The sequence below is a fragment of the Panthera tigris genome, chromosome A2 (genome assembly GCF_018350195.1).
Source record: "Panthera tigris isolate Pti1 chromosome A2, P.tigris_Pti1_mat1.1, whole genome shotgun sequence".
NCBI lineage: Eukaryota > Metazoa > Chordata > Mammalia > Carnivora > Felidae > Panthera > Panthera tigris.
In genome coordinates this window covers 18,806,071-18,818,598 of record NC_056661.1, presented here as the reverse complement: position 1 = coordinate 18,818,598, position 12,528 = coordinate 18,806,071, and the positions used below count along the sequence as shown (strand labels likewise).

The following is a 12,528-nucleotide window of genomic DNA, read 5'->3' as shown; positions in this document are numbered from 1 at the left end:
CAGGACTGAGTCCTGGAACACTCCTCTGGGTGGTAGTAGGAAAGCAGAACCAGCAAAGGAGCTAAGCAGGAGCAGCTGGGGAGGTGGGAGGAAACAGAGTGTGGGCACTTTAGGAGCCAAGGGAGCAAGTGTCAAATGCTACCAAGGAGATAAGATTGGAGAATGAATTGTTGAAGCTGGTAGTATGCAGGTCTCTGAGGACTCCAACAGGGCAGTTTCATGAAGGGAGAGACAAACTTGATGATAGTGGGCAGAAGCAAGTGAGAGATGAAGAATTGGAAAGAGCAAGTGTAAACAACTTTTAAAAAATTGACATATAAATTTGGGGCATCTGGGTGGCTCAGTCTGTTAAATGTCTGACTCTTGATTTTGGCCTAGGTCATGATCTCACAGGTTTATGAGTTTGAGCCCCACATCAGGCTCTGGGCTGACAGTGCGGAGCCTGCTTGGGATGTTCTCTCTCTTCTCTTTCTGCCCCTCTTCTCTCTCTCTCTTTCTATCTCTCTCTCAGAATAAATGAACTTTAAAAAAGAAAAAAAAATTAAAAATTGACATATAGCATAAATATAACAATTGGACAACTCTCAAAGGTACAGCTCAATAAATTAAAAAAATTTTTTTTTACATTTATTTATTTTCGAGAGACAGAAAGAGGCAGAGCATAAGTGGGGAGGCAGAGAGAGAATGAGACATAGAATCTGAAGCAGGCTCCAGGCTCTGAGCTGTCAGCAGAGAGCCCGACGTGGGGCTCAAACTCACAAACCGTGAGATCATGACCTGAGCTGGAGTCAGATGCTTAACTGACTGAGTCACCCAGGCACCCCTCAATAAATGTTTTTTAAAGTTTATTTATTTATTTTGAGAGACACAGAGACAGCACAAGTGGAGGGAGGGGCAGAGAGAGAGAGAGAGAGAGAGAGAGAGAGAGAGAATCCCAAGCAGGCTCCATGCTGGCAACACAGAGCCTGATGCATGGCTCAAACCCACAAAGCCATGAGATCATGACCTGAGCCTAACCAAGAGTTGGACACTTAACCAGCTAAGCCACCCAGGCGCCCCCAGCTCAATAAATGTTAAAGTCTGTAGACACTTATGCATCTGTCACCTAGATCAAGGTAGAAACTGTCCCCAGCTCCTCCAAGAGGCCACTTTGTGCCCCCTCCAGTTGATACCCCCCCACACATAACCACTAATTTGATTTATATCACCAAGGATTCTTTTTGCTTCTTGAATGTAGACAACTTTTAAGAGATTTTGTTGATGGCTGGGCTCAGATTTTGTAGACAGATAAAGTTTTAATGGTGAGGGGAAGTGGGCACCTGGGGTTTGGACTCTGTGGGGTAGCAAATCCTGAGCCCAGTTTTCCTGGGTGCTGTGCTTGTGCTGTCTCCAAGGACTGCATGACTGAGACTTACTTCCCTGAACTTCAGTTCCCCTACCTGAAGTTTGATCCTTTTCCCCTAACATTTCCTTTGGGTTGTAGTAAGAACGGGGGGATTCATCAGAAGCAGTGAAACCTGGGGTTGTCCAGACCTCTTAATGCCTGTCTGGAGTCTAGAGCTCAAGTCACCAGGGATGGGCGGAGCTAGAATCTGGGACGCTCAGGAGTGCAGCCTGCCCAGCTGTGTTTAAGCGACTCACCTGACAACGGGGTGAGCCTGACAAACACGGCTGGTCTTCTGGAGTCTCCTCTGCTGTCTGCATCTTGAGGCCACTATGGCACTGCTCAGGATCCTGGCGCTTCTGCTTGCTCTGACTGTCTCTGGTGAGGAGTTGGTGGGTGGGGGAACCCCAGTTCTCACGCCCATCCCCCCCATTCCACACTGGAGTGGAATTGTGATCCTTCTTGGATAAGCTACCATGGAGTGCAGGGGCTGGGGGAGAGCAAGGGAAAAGGGCAAAGATCTAACTCCCTGACCCTCATTTCTTATCATGGCTGCTTCCTCAACCAAGTGCTCACGTCTGTGAAATGAGCTGTGCCATTGTTGGATATGGGGGACAAGGAAGAGTTTTGGCTGCTTGGCCCCTAGATGTGACCAGGCCCTGAGGGAGAAGGTCAGGACTATGCTTGTGTGTGGGGGGACCTCCGGTCTGAATTGTCTCTTCCTCACAGAACTCCACTGCCTGCCCTGGTTCATAAATGTCTCTGAGAGCCAGGGACCCGGCACGATCCTTCAGTCCTTCTCCTTCAACTGCACTTCTCACATGCCCACCCTGCAGTTGGTCCATGTGCAGCCACCCACCACCTTCTTCAACCCACCCAGCCTGACCAGGTGGCAGGGGATCTATGTGGGCACGGTAGGGTCATGGGCACAGATGGGAGCCACGGGGGAACATGGGCAGTCCCTAAATTCACAAAGCCACAGGCAGTACAGGGGGGTGGAGAGCCTACAGTCCCACACGCACTGCCTACCTGCCACAGGTGACCTTAAGCAGCTCGGCCCGGCTGGATGCTCTATCGGTGAATCACTATAAGCTGCAGCTGCGGTTCACATGTGGCAACCATGTGATGGAGGGACCACTCTCTGTGAATGTGCGGCGGGACCCTGGTCATAGTGCATGTGCTGGCCGATTTGCCAGCCCAGGTGAGGCCAGGGGCAGCAGGCAGGGGGTGGGCAGGCATGGCCTGAACAGAGCCTCCCTGACCTCTCCTCTGGCTAGCTGGAGAAATCATTCAGGTTCTGGAAACAGTCACACCTGGGGCCAGACTGTACACTCTGCTGCTGCCAGGCCTGGAAGTCCAGCGTGCCCAGGTGAGCCCAGCACATAGGTAGTGGGAGACAGAATGAGAGAGGCACATGGGGAGACCAAACCGGGCCCCTTCTTGTCCCAGCCCCTCTCTAGCCACCCCCCCCCCCCCACACACACACACACCACCCAGCAGAGGAACACTTTAGTGTCAGCTAAGCCTCTGTGTGATCTATGTTCTTGGAGAGAGCCGCTGATGGCTGCCCATCCCCAAAGACCATGGCTGTTCCTATAAGGACATCTCAGGGGCTTGTGTTCTTTCATGTTCTCTGTGTGTACTGAATTCTCCCTGAAAATTGTGTTACTTTTGTAATCCCCAAAATAAATGCAGTCTAAAAAGCAAAATAATTGGTTTAAAACCAGAGAAGATTGAGGATCGGGGCAGGGGTGGAGGTTGGGGACCCACCCTGTATCGGGGTATGGGAGGGTTTGGTGTGGACAGGTACTTGCTAGGTTGCTGGGGGATTTTGGCAGGGATGCTGTGGGGTACTGGGGGCTGAGGCTGGGGCTTCCAGCATCTCTGTCCTGTCAGATAAATATCATCAGTGCCCAGGACCCTCCATACTTTCCTGGACCTTTCTCCATCAATGGTCAAGGTTGGCTGCTGGTGCCATCCCAGGGCCTCAAAGGCCAGGCTGAAAAGGTGAGCATGACTTGGGACCTGGGGATACCCATGGATGGGGCACACAATGGACAGAGCCACCACTTTCTGGAGGTTTGTTTGTTCTTGGCCTTCTAGATTTTGCTGCCCCGTGTTCAGACATAGCCACCTGTACATGCTGCCACATGATGGCTATTCTCCCACATTTGCCTGGTTCTGTGATGGGTTCTGGAGTTCCAGAAAGAAAAGGGAGCCCCTCATGCCTCTAATAGAATTGAGAATGTTCAGAGCATTCACACAGGAAGAGAAAGTTCTGGGTAAAGTGGCTAGTACAGTCTGGAGAAGGCTAGAGAAATTCCTTTGTTGTTATTATTTTTTTAAACATTAAAAGTTTTGTCGGGGTGCCTGGGTGGCTCAGTCGGTTGAGCGTCCGACTTCAGCTCAGGTCATGAGCTCGTGAGTTCGGCCCCGCGTCGGGCTCTGTGCTGACAGCTCGGAGCCTGGAGCCTGCTTCGGATTCTGTGTGTGTGTCTCTCTCTACCCCTAACCCACTCGCATTCTGTCTCTGTCTCTCTCAAAAATAAATAAACATTAAAAAAACTAAACATTAAAAGTTTTGTTTTTGATTTTTGCTTTTGAAGTTTATTTATTTTGAGAAAGAGTGTGAGCAGGGGCGGGGCAGAGGGAGAGGGAGTGAGAAAGAATCCCAAGAAGGCTCTGCACTGTCAGAGCAGAGCCAGATGCAAGGCTTGATGCGGGGCTTGAACTCACGAACCAACCCATGAGATCATGACCTGAGCTGAAATCAAGAGTCAGATGCCTAACCAACTGATCCACCCAGGAGTCCTGAGAAATTCTTTCTTTAAAATTTCCATGCCTTTTTAAAAAAAGTTTATTTATTTGTTTTGAGAGAAAAAGTGCAAGTGGGAAAGGAGAAGAGAGAGAGGGAGAGAGAGAGAATCCCAAGCAGGCTCTGCACTGTCAGCACAGAGCCCTATGCAGGGCTCAAACTCATGAGTTGTGAGATCATGACCTGAGCCAAAATCAAGAGTCCAATGCTTAATCTACTGAGCCACCCAGGTGCCCTGAGAAGTTCCTTCTTTAAAATTCCATGTTTTAGTGACTGGCTCTTAGTAACTCTAAATGATGTCACATTGTGAATAACTCAGATATCACACTTCTTTGAGCTGTTTGCATCCTAAAGGAAATATTTATGGCCCCAAGAATGGGACTTAAAGGAGTGCCTGTAAGCATAGAGATCATGGGATGGGAGTGGGGGCTCCTTGTGGAGGGCCCCAGGTAAGGGGGGGGGCGGTTGCTATTTGAAAGGACGACTGGGCACAGACATACAGGTATACACACACTGTAGTTCCCTTACTGTTCTGTGTGCACTGCAGGTCTTCCAGCTTCAGATTTTGGTGACTTTTGGACAAAATCGAAGCTGCCTTGGGATGCTCAAGGTCAAAGTTTTGCCTGTTCCCTCCAGCCTGATCTCTTTCCTGTAAGTCTCCCCTACCCCGAGTACAGTGAAGGAGACATGGCCTAGCCCCAGGGAATTGGGAGTGAGGTTAAGGGGTGGGGTTGCTGGGGTGTCCCCAGCTAGCTCGGATATGAGGGAAGCCCCGGGGGAGGGGCACGCCGGCAGGGCCAGGGATGGCGGGAGAGGGCATAGCTAGTTTCCCCCTTTTGGTCCAGGAAGCAAGCCTCGAATATCACCATCCTGGAGGACCTGCCCCCCGGGGGTAAGGTGGTTCAGGTCCGGGCCCGGGGCTTCGACGTGCGCTACGAAATCCTCTCCCCGGTGCCCTGCCCCCTCTTCTCCATCGGACGTGGTGAGGGGCATAGTGGGGAGCGGTGCGGGATGCCTCCCAGGCTGGTCCACAGTGATCCGCACTACCTCCTCGCCCTGCTGAGAAACGGGGCTGAAACCCAGGCAGACACGGGCGCGGTGCCGTTTGGGGGCCGGGCTAGAATTAGAGGCGAGCCTTGGAGGAGGCAGCAGGGGTGGCCAGACTCAGCCCCCTCCCGCTGAGGGTGGATTAGGTGTGAGGGTGGGGACCAAACCGACCTGGGGGCGGGTCTAAACTCAGCATTCCCCGCCCCTACCCCGCCCAGCCGACGGTGTGATTCGCACCACCGCGCCTCTGGAGTTAGCGCAGGCCCCGGGCGCGGCGGTCACTAGACTGCGAGTGAAGGCCCACGAACGGCTCAGGCCGTGGGCCAGCGTGGAGCTCGAGCTCACGGTGAACGTGCGCTCGGTCAACCGCTGGCCTCCGCGCTGCCTCCCAGCGATGCTGGTGTGAGTATACAGGAACCTTACGTAAGCTATAGGGGTGAGAACCATGGTTCTCCTGGTCCAGATTGACTTTTGCCCTGCCGCCGTCATTCTGCTCCCAGGACTCAAATCCCCGAGACCACGCCGGTGGGCACCGTGCTGAACACCTTCACTTGTGCTGATCCAGACTCTCCCGGCTCCATCCTCGACTACCAGCTGCAGTTCCACAGCCCTCCTGGCTCAGCTAGCCTCTGCCTTCGGGACAGGGTCCTGGAGGTGCCCAGTCCCCGCCTCCTGACCCACATGCAGGGTGCTGGGGACTGTAAGGTGGAGGGGTCGGGGGGCAAAGGTCTGTGGGAGCTGAGACCATTGCCGTGAGGGAGATGGTGGTGGAGCCAATCTGCACTCACAGAGCTGGAAAGCAGAGGCTCAGGGTTGACCATGTGTGGTTGCCCTGACCTGAGGTGGCCCAGTGTGCCTCTAGACTTTTCCAGGCCTTGGCTCAGCCTCACTCTGTGGCCCCTCTGGCCAGGTGAATGCCACACTGGACTGTGATGCTCGTGGGGCCTGCTTTCAGCATGCAGCCTCCATCCTGGTGCTCGATGGTGGTCAGCCCCTGATGACCAGTGAGTAACCATACCCAGGCCTGGACATCCAGGACAGGGCTGTTCTGTACCTCTCTCCCCATCCTTAAGATAGGGTCACCTCTCCTCCCACAGAAATCAATAGGGCACAGTTGTCTCCCTAGGGTGGGACATATGTCTCCTCTCCTAGACACCTCCCCACCCAGGGAGGAATGGCTATTGTTCGTCCTCCTTCCAGACCCTCTCCCTCCTTAAACCCCCAGGGCAGGGCCATGTCTCCCTCCTTAGACCCTAGAGAATGGCTGGGCACCCCATGCCAGCTCCTTGACTGTCAAATGGCCTCCAGCTGAGGTGCCAGTACTGGTGATGGTGACTCCTGTGAACGAGTTCTCCCCAGCCTGTGTCCCACACAAGTTCCGGATCCGGGAAGATGCAGGGCCCCACACTCTGCTGGGCTCTGTGGTGGGCATGGACAAGGATTACCCACACAACAACATTGAGTACTACATCTCTGGCGGGCCTACCATCTTTTCTGTGGACCGTCTCAGTGGTACTCCCACCCCAGGGCTGGGATGGAGGGTTGGAACCAGAGTTGACTCTGCAGGCTGAGGCTGTGGGCATCTCTTTTAGGGGAGGTTCATCTCCTGGGATCTTTGGACTATGAGCTGCAGACATTATACAGGCTCAATGTCCTGCTGATTGACCATGGCCAAGACCAGGACCCCACTCACCACCGCTCTGGTTCCTGTACAATTACCATTGAGGTTGAGGTAATTGAGCCCCGAGGCCTTGGGCAAAATTGGAAAGTGTTCACATCTTCCTCTAGCATTCTGCTTTTCCACCCTGTGCCTAAGTTTCCTCCGTTAGTTGGTTGAAGAGGGATGGTGCCTCATTATGGAAACCTTTGGAGCCTGTTGCCTGACACCTAGGCTCTGGAGGAGACTGAGGGGCTGGCCTGAGGATTTGGGGTGACCTGGCTATATTCCTGCAGGATGTGAACGATCATGCCCCCGAGTGTCAGCCTCCATTTCAGGAACTCACCATCTACGCTCTCCTGGGCCATAGTGTGGAGGTGACCAAGGTGTCATGTTGGGTTCCTCAGGAGCCACAGCGTCTGGCCTTCTCCTACAGCATTGTGGGAGGTGAGGATCATGGGGGCCACCAGGCTGTTGGGGAAGGAGCAGGCCAAGGCCAACAACGGTCCCCTTCTTCTGCTTTCAGGGAATAGTCAGAACCGATTCAGCCTGCAAGGAGCCACCCTGGTGTACAACAACATCTTGTTGGGGCCTCTCTGGCCAGAGCAGTTCTACACTTATGAGCTGTTGATCCGTGTGGCCGATGCAGGTCCCTCCATCCCCCACCTGAGTACCACAGCCACCGTCAGTGTGCATCTAATTCCCTGGAGCGCCAGCACGGTGGCCACCCGCACCCACAGATCCACAGTGAGGGGGGGTCCTTGGGACCTTGGGGGGTAGGACGAAAGGATCTTGAAGGGCAAGGAGATCCAGTTTCCCCAAGTGGAACTATGGGGGAAGGCATTCCAGAGGGAACCGTTGAACATAAGGAGCCTGGCAATACAGAAGAGCAACTCTGGGGTGTGGGATAGCCCAACCCTTGGAGTGATTTGAAGGCTGGATGATCATTTTGCCAGGGCTGTGGCCCCCATTTCAGGTGCCTTCAGTGATGACACCCCTGCTTGTGACTGACACAGAGGCTTTCTGGCAGCCGGAGCCCTGGTTTGTGGTGGTGCTGACAGTGACCAGCGCCCTCTTTGTCTTGGCTCTGGGCTGGCTCCTCCTCAGGCTCTTCCAGGGGTAGGGTTCTTATTCCTGAGCTCTTGCCCCAGCCCGTTAATGAACCTCATCTGTGATAGGTGCTTTCACCAAGATTTGGTGACAATGCCCAAGTTTATGAGCAGGCAAACTGCTATTAATGGGGGCTGCTCTCCCTCCAGAGGTCATCAGGTTAGAGGCAGAGGGGCACTAGGGGGAAATTTTCTCCATTGTTGGCACAGCTTGGTCTTGGAATGGAGTGGGTGTGGATGAGACCCAGTGCTTGACACTCAGAGTCTATCATGCACTGGGCGTTTGCCCCTATTCCTGACCCCTATCCTCCACTTGACACTTGTTCTGCCCCTAAGGGTGAGTTTTTTATGGGCGCAGGACTGACCCAGGGGAAGGTGGGGTAACAATGTAGGCATTGCATATGGACATTGGCTATCTCCAGTATACAGGGGCAGGTGGATGGTGCTGGTTCCTGGAGTCAGCAGGTCTGCAGCCTTCACTGCTTGGTCCCTCCTCCTGTCATTTTAGGTTGGTCCAGATGCATCAGACACCAAACAAACCAACCCAGGCTTTGCTACTAAACGGGTCAGTTTCCTTTGCATACCTCTATGCCTGAGAGTCCATCTCTTAAATTCAGCCTGGGGCCAAGAGCCTTATCCTGTATTCGTGCTTTTACTTTGCCCCAGCATCCAGGGAACTGAGGAGTCCATTCAGGGGTTCATGGAGGCACCGAGAATGGAGATGTCCCAGGCACCCAGCAGTGTCGACCTGAGCTTGGTATGGCAACATACCATCCTGTATAGTGGGCACTGGTCTGCTCTAGAGGACTCCCCTCCCAAGCCTGCTTCCTTCCTTGTGGCTGGCTACCTCTGTGGTAGAGCCCATGCCAGCACCATCAGAATGGAGGAGGGAGGTGGGCTTCTGACCCCTATGGGAGCAGACCTCCACCTGCTCCTGGGGGCAGGGCTCAACTCATTACCCCCTCTCATTCTTCCCATCAGCAGCACTTTGATGGCAGAGCACAGGACTCCCGTGAGTCCCCCTTTTCCCAAACTACTCTTCACCTGGGTTCACTTTCTCTCCTTACCCCATCTCAGCGTCTCCTCCTACCACCAGGCATCCACTATCTACTCTTTCCCTGAATGGGGTCTGTTCTCACCCCAATGTTTCTCAAACATCTGTTGGGCCAGAAGGTGACTCAGACCTGGTCTGGTTCCTGCCCATGGCAGAAGCGGTGGTGAGGGGAAAGGCCCCCAGATATTACATTGTCATCAGTGATTTATGGCAGATTAATCTGGCACTGGGCTTAGGGAAGCTGGTGTTCAGTTTGGGGAAATCAAGGATGCTTCCTGTGCATTTGAGCTAGACCTCACAGGATTGCTGAGAAAGGAGGGAAGGGACAAGTTGGATCAAGCAGAAGGAGGGTCTCACCAAGGGTTCTGGAATGTCTTCCCCTACCTTTAAGGGAAGGAGGCTGTTCTGCTGAGTCCAGCAGTGCCCTCTCTCCCTCCTGACCATTTGAACTCAGGCACAGGCAGAGATTACCTGTTCAACATGCTCACAGGAGCCCGGCGCTGGCTCTGAAGACAAGAAGCTGCTTCACTATTTGTGGAATTTTTTCTTCCCATGATCATGCTGCTGAGTTTTTAAGTTGATTCAATAATAAACAAAATTACAAAAGAAGAGTCCCAGCCTTGAAAACCATCTGTGGGAGAGGCTCTGGGATCTGAGCTTCCTTGTTCTCACTTGGAGAGTGCCTTGCCTTCTGGGAAGGCTCTAGGGAGTAGTAAGTTTAGTTTAGTTTTTTTAATTTTTTAAATGTTTATTTATTTTGGAGAGAGAGACAGAGTGTGAGTGGGGGGAGGAGCAGAGAGAGAGAGGGAGACACAGAATCTGAAGCAGGCTCCGGGCTCTGAGCTGTCACCACAGAGCACAGAGCCTGATGCAGGGCTCGAACTCACGAACGGTGAGATCGTGACCTGAGCTGAAGTCGGACGCTTACCGACTGAGCCACCCAGGCACCCCAAGATTAGTTTGCTTTAAAGAAGGCATTGTATGATGCTCTGGCTGATCATGATTAATGCAGAGGTAAGAGGCTGTTATCCTTGTGACAGAGGCCTCCAATCAGCCTGTTCCTTCAAAGACCACCTGCTCTAGCAGATGGGGAGGGCCCAGGAACTTCCTTTTCCCACTGAAAGGAATACATTGTTGCTGTTTGAAGGCCCCCACCAACCTCTAGGGCTCTGCCAACTGTGTGTGGTTTTCTTGGGAAGGATCTGAACTTTTGCACTGAGGTGAGGGTTGGTGCAGACTTGAGACCCTCGTGGCATGGATGGCTATGAGGGATTGATGGTAGCCCCCTTCAGACGGGATATTCCTATTTCTTCCTGATCTCTTTCTTCTGGTGTCTTGGCCCTTATCCCTTCCTATGCTGAGCTGAGCTGTTGCACTTAGCCAGCTGGCCTGCAATAACGTGGAGGAGGGCAGGTTCTGTTGGATGCAGTGCTAGCTCATTCCCCTTGCCCAGCTTCAAATCAGGTCTCAGGTTATTGCCAGCTCTCCAAGAGGACCTGCTGTCTGGGTAGAGGCTACCTTTCCTGAGGTATCCCTAAGTTCTTTCAATCTTCTCCCCCGTGTCAAGTGTGTGGACCTGAACCCTCTCAGGGCAATGGAGGACCTCCTTTCTGGAGCCAGTTATGGTGTCCCAGTCAGGGAAAAAGCCAAGTATCTTCTGTGGGAAAAGTATGCTTCATGGTGTTCCCCCAAAAGTGAAGGTGTTAGAGCTTGCCCAGGACAACCTGAGAGCAGGCTGTTGCCTGAAGTGTTACAGGCAGACTTTTCTGAGCACTTACCCTGCTCTAAGGGCTCATTTGTTATCTTTGTTTTACAGATGGGGCAACTAAGCCTCAAAAGTCACATAACTAGCTAGTTCTGGCACTTGATGTGAGTCCAGGCTGTGTGATTTCATTTGAGTTCCTAACCCTGAAACCAAGCCCAGGGTTAGGTGCTTTGAATGGGGGGCCAGGGATAACCATTTTCCTGGGACTCCTAGCCTCTGAGATAGATCATGACAGTCCAGGGCAAAAGCTGTGTCACAGGTACTCAAAGACAAGATGCTCTAGGGAAGGAAGAGACGAGTTTCTGTTGTGTGCCAGGGCTTGTGCTGGGCACCGAACTCAAGGCAAAAGGACAAACGTGGGCAACGGGCCAGGGACTGCTTGGAGGAGCACACAGGGCTGCACCTCGCCATTGATGAGGGGCAAAGGTGGAGAAACCACTGGCAATAGGGAATTATACTCTGATGCCAGTAGGAGGAGGTATGAGAACCGGTGCCTCCATTTCCAGAAGGGGCGTGACCTTGGCCAGGCCTCCCGCTCTGCGCCTCAGTTTCCTCACCAGTGAACCTGGACAACCCCTCCCTTCCAGGATGGGTGACAAAAAAAACCATATAGCACACAGCAGGCACTCCCTAAGTGTGTGCGCGTGTATGAGAAGACGCCGTGGGCTCCCGCAAAAAGGCTACACACGCAAAAAGGCCAAGGGCGCTAGAGCCTCAGCATCGCCAGCAAAAGCTCTGCCCCCAGCGACTCCAGGAACGAGGCGCATGCGCCAACCGATGCCGTCACAGTCACGTCCTGAGGCGATCGGCAAGGGCCGTGAGAGGCAGGCTCTGATTGACAGGCCAGCCGACCTGTCAGCGAGAAGCACTCCCTTAGGCCTAGGACGAAGAGGCTGTTGACTGGGGATAGCCTCAGCCGGGGGCGGGTTCTTTGCCGTCCTGGTTACTATGACGCCCGGCCCCCGCCCCCTCGGCTGGCCGCCATCTTGTTGTTGATCCGTACCCAGTGGGCAGCGCCGGGAGCTGGACCGAGCGGCCGGTGCGGGGCCGCTACTGCGGGGCTCATCCACCTGCGCTGCCTGCCAGGGGCGGGCCGAAACCTGGAGGCCCGGGGGGCCCAGCTCCCGTGGGGAGCCGTGGGCGCCCACTGCCCGGGCTGGGCCGGTGAGTGACAGGAGCCGGGCCGAAAAACCGGCCTGACGCCGGCGGGGCTGGCGGCGGCGGGCGCGGGGTTGGAGCCGGCACGCGCGGGGCTGAGGCATCCGCCAAGCATCGCTCCAACAGTGCTCGAGCGCCCTGACCCGCCTCCCGTGGCGCCTCCCGGATACCGGCGCTGAGGCGGGTGGACAGCCTCGGGGTTGAGGTCTGAGCCCCGCGCCCGAAGGCCTGCCGGCGGGGTAGTGGGAAATTAGCTCCGCTGACCGGTACCGCTGAAACGTGTCCATTGCCAGCCTGATGCTCTCTGGGGTATTCTATTGCTGCCAAGTGAGAAATACACTTACCTCTTTCTTAGATGTGGTTCCTGCAAGTGTTTTCCAGACTGCTTGGAAACTTAGACTAGACGAACCAGGCTAAATCCCCCGCGAACCCAGGCAGGCCAGTGTCACGGCCCTGTGATTCTGGCAGGGCTAAGGCCCTCTGCCAGGCTCCTGCCTCCTGTGCTCCTTGGAGCTCACTGTTTGCTTCTTCCTGAAGAG

The 12,528-nt window shown here is 54.1% G+C and overlaps 2 protein-coding genes across 3 annotated transcripts in view; both read left to right on the top strand.

The window, feature by feature from the left end:
- Nucleotides 1-1,966: 1,966 nt before the first annotated feature.
- CDHR4 (cadherin related family member 4) lies at nt 1,967-9,649 on the top strand. Of its 2 annotated transcripts, XM_007088529.3 has the most exons (18): nt 1,967-2,298; nt 2,423-2,585; nt 2,662-2,753; nt 3,281-3,391; nt 4,747-4,850; nt 5,045-5,181; nt 5,465-5,648; nt 5,747-5,900; nt 6,157-6,250; nt 6,555-6,758; nt 6,839-6,978; nt 7,200-7,350; nt 7,430-7,650; nt 7,880-8,022; nt 8,521-8,577; nt 8,679-8,769; nt 8,997-9,024; nt 9,521-9,649. In XM_007088529.3, the coding sequence occupies exons 1-18, from the start codon at nt 2,065-2,067 to the stop codon at nt 9,574-9,576; spliced, it is 2,364 nt and encodes a 787-aa protein (XP_007088591.2). In that variant the 5' UTR covers nt 1,967-2,064; the 3' UTR covers nt 9,577-9,649. The 2 variants fall into 2 exon arrangements, with proteins under 2 accessions (XP_007088591.2, XP_042834912.1); XM_042978978.1 differs by having other exon boundaries at nt 8,994-9,611.
- A 2,080-nt stretch (nt 9,650-11,729) lies between these two features.
- Nucleotides 11,730-12,528, top strand: part of IP6K1 (inositol hexakisphosphate kinase 1) — a 58,341-nt gene continuing 57,542 nt past the window's right edge. Inside the window, exon 1 of the mRNA XM_042978974.1 lies at nt 11,730-11,995. The gene's annotated coding sequence lies outside the window, so the exon portion shown is untranslated. The remainder of the gene's footprint in view (nt 11,996-12,528) is intronic.

Coding starts and splice junctions, on each gene's coding strand:
- CDHR4 (XM_042978978.1), top strand. CDS start 2,065: ATGCTTGTGTGTGGGGGGACCTCCGGTCTGAATTGTCTCTTCCTCACA. Junction 2,586..2,661: donor TGGCCGATTTGCCAGCCCAG/GTGAGGCCAGGG, acceptor TCCTCTGGCTAG/CTGGAGAAATCATTCAGGTT. Junction 3,392..4,746: donor TCAAAGGCCAGGCTGAAAAG/GTGAGCATGACT, acceptor TGTGCACTGCAG/GTCTTCCAGCTTCAGATTTT.